This window comes from Coregonus lavaretus, assembly GCF_964263955.1.
Source record: "Coregonus lavaretus genome assembly, chromosome: 10".
Taxonomy (NCBI): Eukaryota; Metazoa; Chordata; class Actinopteri; order Salmoniformes; family Salmonidae; genus Coregonus; species Coregonus lavaretus.
Window position 1 is genome coordinate 25,044,968 of NC_139997.1, and position 11,455 is coordinate 25,056,422.

At 44.3% G+C, this 11,455-nt stretch overlaps 1 protein-coding gene across 1 annotated transcript; it reads left to right on the top strand.

Moving 5' to 3' along the window:
- Positions 1-9,106: 9,106 nt before the first annotated feature.
- On the top strand, positions 9,107-10,861 carry LOC311136122 (frizzled-9-like; the record flags this gene model as incomplete). The annotated part of the gene is made up of 1 exon (XM_084170206.1): positions 9,107-10,861. The coding sequence occupies one exon, from the start codon at positions 9,107-9,109 to the stop codon at positions 10,859-10,861; it is 1,755 nt and encodes a 584-aa protein (XP_084026332.1).
- Between the last annotated feature and the right edge of the window lie 594 nt (positions 10,862-11,455).

Sequence of the window (11,455 nt, forward strand, 5' to 3'; positions counted from 1 at the left end):
ATGTTGTTTTAGAGAATTTGGCAGTGCGTCCAAGCGGTTTGGTGATGTCAACTTTGTGAACAGAGTGCCCCATGGTGGCGGTAGGATTATGGTATGGGCAGGCATAAGCTACGGACAACGAACACAATTGCATTTTATCGATGGCAATTTGAATGTACAGACATACCGTGACGAGTTCCTTAGGCCCATTGTCGTGCCATTCATCCGCCGCCATCAGCTCATGTTTCAGCATGATAATGCACGGCCCCATGTCGCAAGGATCTGTACACAATTCCTGGAAGCTGCAAATGTCCCAGTTCTTCCATGGCCTGCATACTCACCAGACATGTCACCAATTGAGCATGTTTGGGCTGCTCTGGATCGATGTGTACGACAGCGTGTTCCAGTTCCCGCCAATATCCAGCAACTTCGCACAGCCATTGAAGAGGAATGGGACATCATTCCACAGGCCACAATTAACAGCCTGATTAACTCTATGCGAAGGAGGTGTGTTGCGCTGCATGAGGCAAATAGTGGTCACACCAGATACTGATTGGTTTTCTGATCCATGCCCCTACTTTTTTTTAAAGGTATCTGTGACCAACAGATGCATATCTGTATTTTCAGTCATGTGAAATCCATAGATTAGGGCCTAATGACTTTATTTCAATTGACTGATGTCCTTATATGAACTGTAACTCAGTAAAATCTTTGAAATTGTTGCATGTTGCGTTTATATTTTTTATCAGTATAAATTAAGCATGTCATGTAATTTGGACATTATATAAAAATAAAAAAATATCCTCCCTCATGTATGGATTCTGTGTGTCATATTTCTTAACTCAACCACAACCATAAAGGCAAACATACCAATCGTAACACTTCACCATAAGAATGATAGCAGTAATCACAATACCACATAAATATTTATGTATGTCTTAGAACAGGATATTTTACAGCTCCAAAACGGAAACTGAAAATGTACCCATGATATTAAAGTATGCAAATCGGCGCATTGAGTGAGTCTGGGCCAACATTACTGTAGAAAATGATTAGGTTTTGTAATTGGATTAGTATGGATCAGAGTTGAATACATGTTGTAGCCGTATTGTTAGAGAGGATCCGTGCAGGATTTCGCCACACTGTGGTGTCTGACCCTGGCTCTAGCATCACATCAAAATATACATGTTTTTATTTTGCATTTTCTGCATATATAACCCAAGCTTATCTTAAACTACAGAATCACTATGTGCCTCTGACTAACATGGTAGATTAGTCCTCTGAAACACACACACTCCCTTTATGTCAGTGCAGCAGCCTGTTAGTTTTAAATAAGTTAGCTAATGGTGAAGTTCGTGGAAAAGCTCTTCCCCATCCTGATGCCTGCAATTGTAACATTGACTGATTGCCCTTGTAGCTGCGGTTTCCCTTTATTTTCTACTAATTCAGGGAGCGCAAAGAATAGCACCTTTCATGGAAGGCTGAAGGAGGACGTGGAAAATGGAAAGCGCTGCTTAAACAGCTTTCTCAGCCAAAACAAAAACAGCCGCCAAAAATAATCCCATTTCATTTATATGAGCAGGAAATTGACCCGTCGGAGAAAGAGAAAAAAACAAGAAGCGAGTGAGTGGTGAACCGATCCCGTAGTCTGTGGGAACGTGACAAGTGGGCCTGCTTCCTTCCCTAAGTGCCTTCTGGAACCGGGCAGTTTTTGGGGAGTCTCGCTCTGGCACTCAGAGTGTATTCTCCTATGCAAGGCTGCTTAGCATGACAATGGAGCTGGGAGATGGGCTCTTGGAAGCAGGTGCCGCTCTCATCACCCCTCCGACCCACAGTTTGGCCAAGAGGGGAATCAATATGGGTTAACCTAATAGAGGTACCCTGCCTTGTTTAGGCCTAGGCCCAGAGATGGAGGGAAAGGTTTTCACAGGGGCGCAACTTTAATAGGGACGAGGGGGACATGTCCTCCCCCCCCACATTCTGAAATTGCATATTTGTCCTCCCCAGTTTTATCATTGGAATGTGATACAAAACGTGGCACTGTGTGCTTTAGGACCATGCGGACGCCTCCAAGCGTTGGGTAGGCTGTTTGGAGTGTTTATCCGACTAGATTTTTAAAAAAATGCCCCCCCCCCCCCACTTCTAAAACCAAAGTTGCGCCCCTGGGTTTTCAAATGGGAAACATGGCCCTAGTGATTTTCTCCAAACAAAACGGACAATCTAACAACCCTGTGTATAGAAGGACCTTTAGGTTTTGTTACTGTACCATTGATTGGAATCTGTCAAAACACAAGGCTGTAGGCCATGGGCGGATTGGCCATCTGGCAATTCTGGCAAATGCCAGAAGGGCCGGACGATCTTGTATTGTGGTGGGCTGGTCGAAATTAAAAATAATAATCTATCAACAAAATTAAATGACACGGCCATCGGCCCATGGGCTTGTTTTTGTATTATGTTTGCTCAATTTCTCTGTTACAATAATCTATATTGAGCATTTGACTGCCCAGTGGGCAACGACCGGCCCGTTTTCTGATTGGCTGAGCTGAGGTGGCGCGAATTCACATTCAAAGTCAAACGCGCATCATCAAAGAGCGTGAGACCCGCTCTGAAGCTTTGTCAGTCACTCAGTCAGAATAGACAAATAGAAAGGTGGTGCCGAAAAAGTTAGAGACCAAAAAAAGGGCTCTTGAGGCCGATGTTGGTAAATGTGTGAAATTGACATACTTATCTGTTAAAAAGTCTGGTTCTGCTGGTCCGAGTGCTATGTCTGTGAGAAATGACAGATCAGCTGCTGATCTGAAAACAGAGAAAGACACTCATGCACACTGATACAGATCATGTAGCCTACTGCTGCCAGTTAGGCCTAATATCTGGCTGTATAGTAGGCTAATTAGGGAATTGGGTGGATTCGGGGGAACATTTGGACACTAGGCTACTTGCAATTTAGCCTAACAAGTTGTTAGATTAGCTTTTATAAGACATATACAGTGCATTTGGAAAATATTCAGACCCCTTCACATTTTGTTACGTTTACAGCCTTATTCTAAAATGGATTACATCTTTTTTTTTTCCTCATCGATCTACACACAATACCCCAAAATGACAAAGTGAAAACAGTTGTTTTTTTTGCACATTTATTTAAAATAAAAAACAGATACCTTATTTACATAAGTATTCAGATCCTTTGCTATGAGACTCGAAATTGAGCTCAGGTGCATCCTGTTTCCATTGATCATCCTTGAGATGTTTCTACAACTTGATTGGAGTCCACCTGTGGTAAATTCAATTGGTTGGACATGATTTGGAAAGGCACACACCTGTCTATATAAGGTTCCACAGTTGACAGTGCATGTCAGAGCAAAAACCAAGCCATGAGGTCGAAGGAATTGTCTGTAGATCTCTGAGACAGGATTGTGTCGAGGCACAGATCTGGGGAAGGGTACCAACAATGTTTTCAGCATTGAAGGTCCCCAAGAACACAGTGGCCTCCATCATTCTTAAATGGAAGAAGTTTGGAACCGCCAAGACTCTTCCTAGAGCTGGCCTTCCGGCCAAACTGAGCAATCGGGGGAGAAGGGCCTTGGTCAGGGAGGTCACCAAGAACCCGATGGTCACTCTGACAGAGCTCCAGAGTTCCTCTGTGGAGATGGGAGAACCTTCCAGAAGGACAACCATCTCTGCAGCACTCCACCAATCAGGCCTTTGTGGTAGAGTGGCCAGACGGAAGCCACGCCTCAGTAAAAGGCACATGGCAACCCGCTTGGAGTTTGCCAAAGGGCACCTAAAGGACTCTCAGACCATGAGAAACAAGATTCTCTGGTCTGATGGAACCAAGATTGAACTCTTAGGCCTGAATGCCAAGCGTCAGGTCTGGAGGAAACCTGGCACCATCCCTACGGTGAAGCATGGTGGTGCCAGCATCATGCTGTGGGGATGTTTTTCAGCGGCAAGGACTGGGAGACTAGTCAGGATCGAGGGAAAGATGAATGGAGCAAAGTACAGAGAGATCCTTGATGAAAACCCGCTCCAGAGCGCTCAGGACCTCAGACTGCGGCGAAGGTTCACCTTCCAACAGGACAACGACCCTAAGCACACGGCCAAGACAACGTATGAGTGGCTTCGGGACACGTCTCTGAATGTCCTTGAGTGGCCCAGCCAGAGCCCGGACTTGAACCCGATCTAACATCTCTGGAGAGACCTGAAAATAGCTGTGCAGCGATGCTCCCCATCCAACCTGACAGAGCTTGAGAGGATCTGCAGCTTGTAGCGTCATACCCAGACTTGAAGCTGTAATCGCTGCCAAAGGTGCTTCAACAAAGTACTGAGTAAAGGGTCTGAATACTTATGTAAATGTCATATTTCATTTTTGTGTTTAAAAGAAGTAAAAAATTGCTAACATTTCTAAAAACCTGTTTTTGCTTTGTCATTATGGGGTATTGTGTGTAGATTTAATCAATTTAGGAATAAGGCTGTAACGTAACAAAATTTGGAAAAAGTCAAGGGGTCTGAATACTTTCTGAATGCACTGTAGGTAAGGCAATAGCCATCTGCTAGACATTTATACAGTGCTTTTTATTAAAGATCAATTTGGGGACTGTCTCTGTATTTTAATTATTTTATCAATGTTTATTCACTTCTGATTCTGTCTCTTCAGCCCAGCGAGTGGGTTTATGAGCTGTTGCAACAAGTGACTCTGGTGTCAGCTTACATTACATGGCCACCGCCACTGAAGACTGGAAAGTCCCACCTATCTCCCACTTATTTAATTTGCTGAAAGGACAGTCACTTCTTGGTAGAAAAAAATACTATTAATGATTAGTAAATGGTTTATTAATGTGTCAAACGAAGCACAACGCTAAAAATCTATCCGCATCCACATAAACTAGTCCCGGCATCGTTCTATGACAAACACAGAAGGTTGTATATTGAATTCAATAGAAGAAAACAGAGCGAGAGGGAGAGTGTTGCTTCAAGGCAAGCAACACTGAAGCATGCATGAGAGCACCAGCTGTTCCGGACAACTGTGTGATCACGCTCTCCATTGCCGATGTGAGCAAGACCTTTAAACAGGTCAACATTCACAAGGCCGCGGGGCCAGACGGATTACCAGGAGGTGTACTCAGAGCATGCGCTTACCAACTGGCAAGTGTCTTCACTGACATTTTCAACCTCTCCCTGACCGAGTCTAATACCTTCATGTTTCAAGCAGACCACCATAGTCCCTGTGCCCAAGAAAGCGAAGGTAACCTGCCTAAATAACTACCGCCCCGTAGCACTCGCGTCGGTAGCCATGAAGTGCTTTGAAAGGCTGGTCATGGCTCACATTGACACCATCATCCCGGAAACCCTAGACCCACTCCAATCTGCATAACGCCCCAACAGATCCATAGATGATGCAATCTCAATCGCACTCCACACTGCCCTTTCCCACCTGGACAAAAGGAACACTTACGTGAGAATGCTGTTCATTGACTACAGCTCAGCATTCAACACCATAGTGCCCACAAAGTTCATCACTAAGCTAAGGACCCTGGGACTAAACACCTCCCTCTGCAACTGGATCCTGGACTTCCTGACGGGCCGCCCCCAGGTGGTAAGAGTAGGTAACAACACATCTGCCATGCTGATCCTCAACACGGGGGCCCCTCAGGGGTGTGTGCTTAGTCCCCTCCTGTACTCCCTGTTCACCCACGACATGACTCCAACACCATCATTAAGTTTGCTGACGACACAACAGTGGTAGGCCTGATCACCGACAACTTTGAGACAGCCTATAGGGAGGAGGTCAGAGACCTGGCAGTTTGGTGCCAGGACAACAACCTCTCCCTCAACGTGAGCAAGACAAAGGAGATGATCGTGGACTACAGGAAAAGGAGGGCCGAACACGCCCACATTCACATCGATTGGGCTTTAGTGGAGCTGGACGAGAGTTTCAAGTTTCTTGGTGTCCACGTCACCAACAAACTATCATGGTCCAAACACACCAAGAAAGTCGTGAAGAGGGCACGAAAATGCCTTTTCCCCCTCAGGAGACTGAAAAGATTTGGCATGGGTCCCCAGATCCTCAAAAAGTTCTACAGCTGCACCATCGAGAGCATCCTGACCGGTTGCATCATCGCCTGGTATGGCAACTGCTCGACATCTGACCGTAAGTCGCTACAGAGGGTAGTGCTTACAGCCCAGTACATCACTGGGGCCAAGCTTCCTGCCATCCAGGACCTATATACTAGGCGGTGTTGTCAAAGACTCCAGTTACTCAAGTCATAGACTGTTCTCTCTGCTACCGCAAGGTCCAAATGGCTCCTTAACAACTTCTACCACGAAGCCATAAGATTGCTGAACAATTAACTAAATGGCCTCCCGGACTATTTGCAGGTATATATATATATATATATATATATATATATATATATATATATATATATAAGCCAATGGTCATCTATAAGGCATTTATTCAGTGATTTTCTTCTTTGTCTAATATGAGTCCATTCATTCACCACTAGGATGGGTAACGTCACACGTGCGAGGGTATGTGTGCTAGTGTGGCTAAAATGCCAGGGCTGAATTTTTGTCCCATTCGCCCCTGTTGTATGGCTCGGGGAGGAAAAGATGTGAGGGTGTTCTGACTGACAACAACATTTTAATTACATTTCAACAAACAAAAAAAGCCATGGATTGTTCTCCATCCACCCCGATTCAGAATATACAATTTTCATAGTCATGGCATGCTTGGTTCATTAGCTATTCAGGAGAAAAAAACTAATATCCATCCGAATATCTAATATATAACAAAGTTAGTTAGTGATAAATAAAAAAGTATATCAGTTTCACTTAAGGACCAAAGGATTGACAGCCGTCCCATATAGATTGCAAAATAGTTGGGAAGAGATCTTTGACGTACCGATCCCATGGCATAGTGTTTATGAACTGACACGCAAAACGACACCGGATTCAAAAATTAGAATCTTTCAATTTAAATTATTATATAAAATTCTTGCTACCAATAGAATGTTATTTATATGGGGGATACACTCTTCCCAGCTCTGCAGATTTTGCTGTGAAGAGACAGAATCATTAGATCATTTGTTTTGGTTCTGTCCATTTGTAGCTTGTTTTTGGACACAGGTCCAGGAATGGCTAAAGGATTGCAATATTTACCTGGAACTAACCTTGCAGATAGCATTACTGGGTGATCTGAAAAGTCATAGTCAATCAATCAATAATATAATAATACTTTTAGCAAAAATGTTTAATTTTAATTCACAATCTGTAGAAGCAATGAGAATAGAAAGGTTCAGAACTTTTGTAAAACATCACAGTACGGTTGAAATATAAATGGCAAATAGAAATCCTATATGGATGGTGTTAAGAGATAGATGGGAAGTATTGAATAGAGTTGAAGGATGGGACTAATAACAAATAACAACAAATAATAACAAAGATAGCTAATAATGTAAGCATACTGTGTCCATAATAAGTATATAGGTTGTATGTTGGGAGCTTTTGGGAAAGAGCACAGTTAGAAAGATATGGCATATAGAAGCAAACCGGATGGACATCATGAAAATGATCGGAGAGGTTGAGAGTAGAAGAAGTTCAGGAGCAAAAAATAAATAAATAATATATATATATAATATAATTATTGTAAAATTAACTCTGTCCATAAGGTGTAGATAGTAAGTATAGATCGAAGTAGAGGCCTGGGCATTGTTGTTCACTAATTTACTCCAAGTAGGGAAAGGATGGCGGGGTTGAAAAGTAATAAAGGGGAGTGTATATATATAAAAAACATGGGGGATTGGAAGTGATGCAGACAATTACATTGATAGAAGATACAATCTATCTGCAATATTAAGCTGATCCACCCCCCCCCCCCCCCCCCCCAAAAAAAAAAATATATATATATATATATATATATATAAATATATATATATATATATAACAAAGTTTACCTTGTGTGTAACGCAATCATTGAGCAGTGACAGTAATGTTGAAGGCCTGATAGACTATTGTTCCCATCTAGTGGTCACTTTCCACACAGCATCCATCCATAGTGCATTGCAGACATGCTGTAGAAGACAGAGGAGAGTCAGGCTTCCACTAGTCATTGCTCAATGGCTTTAGTTAACCTAACTGTAGCATAAGAGCTCCATTGTATGAATATGTAAATATTTTGTGCTTAATTGCCATCTCATCTATCACTTTCTCAAATAAAATGTTCAATCAACTCAACAGTATGTGACTTGACAAACAGAAAAAGTGTGGATTGTTCTCCGTCCACAACTGATTCAAAATATACAATTTTCACAGTCATGGATGACAATGCTTGTTTTAATAGCTATTAACGAGAGAACAGAATATGTAATATAAAATATATTTTACCTCGGTAAGAAAAAAACATTTGAGAATGATTTAAGGCGGGGCGCAACAAATTCGTCACCCAACTCCCACCCCTTTATTGAAGAGGCAGAGAGCAGAGCGCAGAGAAAGTTAATGCACTCAAGCGATGGAGGGAGAGCAAGACAGACAGAGCTGGACGACTTTAGTCTTTTTAAACGATCCAAAAACCCAGCGTGTTGTGTGCTGGTGTGGTTACAAACAGGAGCCAACTAAAATGTGATTTTGAATAGCATATCATCTTAAAATCAGTTCGGAAAATAAGGACTTTACTGAGGCTTATTACGGTAAATAACGGCTCAACGCAACTGTCTGGCTGGATATTTTAATACGCGTGCTACGGATGGTATAGACTAATTGTTTACCATTCGAACGTTCACAGCATGTTGCCGTCACTTTGTTAAACATGTGAAGCGTATCGTGCTTAAACATATCCGACTGGATTTGGAACTGTAACGACAAGCGTATTTGTATTCCTTTTGTAATTCGGATACTGTTTTCAGGGAAAACAAGACGTTTTGAATTTAGAATTTTGACCATAGGAAAGCCTTATGGTCGGGTACTAAATGAACTCACCTTGGAACTATCAGAATTGACAGTGGGGAAATGCACACATTTTGGGCACCAACTCATCAGTCTGGAATTATTACAACCACTGTTCCTTTCTATTTTACTTTTCTATTCTAAAACAATAAGTACTTTGTGATACATTAACTTTCCTGATATCACCATGGATATTTTCCATTTGAGGATTGTCATTTTACTGTGGTGCCAACTTGTTATTGCTGCATCCAGCTTGGATATCGGAGCATATGATATAGAGAGGGGCAGACCTGCAAAATGTGAAGCCATCACCATCCCCATGTGCCAGGGCATTGGCTACAATATGACAAGAATGCCCAACTTCATGAAATATGAAAGCCAAGCAGAGGCCAGCATAAAACTGAATGAGTTTGCCCCTCTAGTGGAATACGGCTGTGATGTGCACCTGCGCTTTTTCCTCTGCTCCCTCTACGTCCCCATGTGCACTGACAAAGTGTCCACCACCATCCCTGCCTGCCGACCAATGTGTGAGCAGGCCAGGCAGAAGTGCTCTCCCATCATGGAGAAATTCAGCTTCGGCTGGCCTGACTCACTGGACTGCTCCAAGCTGCCCACTAAAAACAACCCCAACTCGCTGTGCATGGAGGCGCCTGAGAATGACACCAAGCAGGAGACCAAGAAGGGGGAGGGCATGCTCCCGGTGCCCCCCAGACCCAGGCAGCCCGGCTCGGGTACCAGCGGGCGCTCGGGCACCAGCCTGGGCTCCTGCGAGAACCCAGAGAAGTTCCAGTACGTGGAAAAGAGCCAGTCGTGTGCCCCACGCTGCTCCTCGGTGGTAGACGTGTTCTGGTCGCGGCAGGATAAGGACTTTGCCTTCATCTGGATGGCGGTGTGGTCCACACTCTGCTTCATCTCCACCGCCTTCACCGTCCTCACCTTCCTGCTGGACCCGCAGCGCTTCCAGTACCCAGAGCGGCCCATCATCTTCCTCTCCATGTGTTACAACGTCTACTCTGTGGCCTTCGTCATCCGCTCGGTGGCCGGGGCCGAGAACATCGCCTGCGACCGGGAGAATGGCGAGCTCTACATCATCCAGGAGGGGCTGGAGTCCACGGGCTGCACCATCGTCTTCCTCATCCTCTACTACTTTGGTATGGCTTCATCTATCTGGTGGGTCATCCTCACACTCACCTGGTTCCTGGCCGCTGGCAAGAAGTGGGGCCACGAGGCCATCGAGGCCCACAGCAGCTACTTCCACATGGCCGCCTGGGGCATCCCAGCCATGAAGACCATCGTCATCCTCACCATGAGGAAGGTGGCCGGGGACGAGCTGACGGGGCTGTGTTATGTGGGCAGCATGGACGTTAACGCACTGACCGGCTTTGTGCTCATCCCTCTGTCCTGCTACCTGGTCATCGGCACCTCCTTCATCCTCACGGGCTTCGTGGCGCTCTTCCACATCCGCAAGATAATGAAGACGGGCGGCACCAACACAGAGAAGCTGGAGAAGCTCATGGTGAAGATTGGTGTGTTCTCCATCCTGTACACGGTGCCTGCCACCTGCGTCATCATATGCTACTTCTACGAGAGGCTCAACATGGGGTACTGGAAGTTCCAGGCGCTGGAGAACAAGTGTGTGTCGTTCCCCGGGCGCCGGAATGAGGACTGCTCCCTGGAGGAGTCGGTGCCCACCGTGGCGGTGTTTATGCTGAAGATCTTCATGTCTCTGGTGGTTGGCATCACCAGCGGTGTGTGGGTTTGGTGCTCCAAGACCCTGCAGACCTGGCAGGTCCTGTGCAACAGGAAGCTGTCGGTGCGGACTAGCAGGAAGCCTTGTGGCAGCGTCAGCTGCAGCAGCTCCCACTGTCACTACAAGTCCCCAGCCGTGGTGCTCCACATGTCCAAAACAGACTCTTACCTAGAGAGCCCCACACATGTCTGACATTTCAAGTAGCACTTCTCACAGTGTCTTGTATTGACAATGCCAAAGAATGCTATTTTGTTATATGATAATTTGAAAAGCTCAGGTTGGACTGCATCTAATGTTCGATTAGTAGCAATACCTGAACGTAACAGTGGTTGTGCTTTCGTTTGGTGACAGATGATCCACATTGCTTTCAGTTAAACCTCACATAGTTCGGTGCGCAAGCAGAATCAGATATGCTTCTAAAGGGAACATTTCTTGTATTGCATGCCATAGAGTTAGTTGGATGTTTCTGGTTAACCAACTGAACATGAATGCAAAATAGAACTTGCATGGATATTATCAACATTTTGTTTAGTGTTCTCTCCCTGTAAATGTATTTATTGTGTTGTATATTTAATTGCAGGTTCTTCATGGTGTTTCCTACGGTTTTGTATATTGTATATAAAAGCACATGTACTAAAGAGTTATGAGTTCTGAATATAGGGCCTGTTGAGATGTATAAGTGCCTTTGAAAATGCATATTTTTCAAAAAAATGGACATTAATAAAACATATTTATATATTTTCACTGATGACTTTACTCTATTCATTACTTTACAATACATGTAAA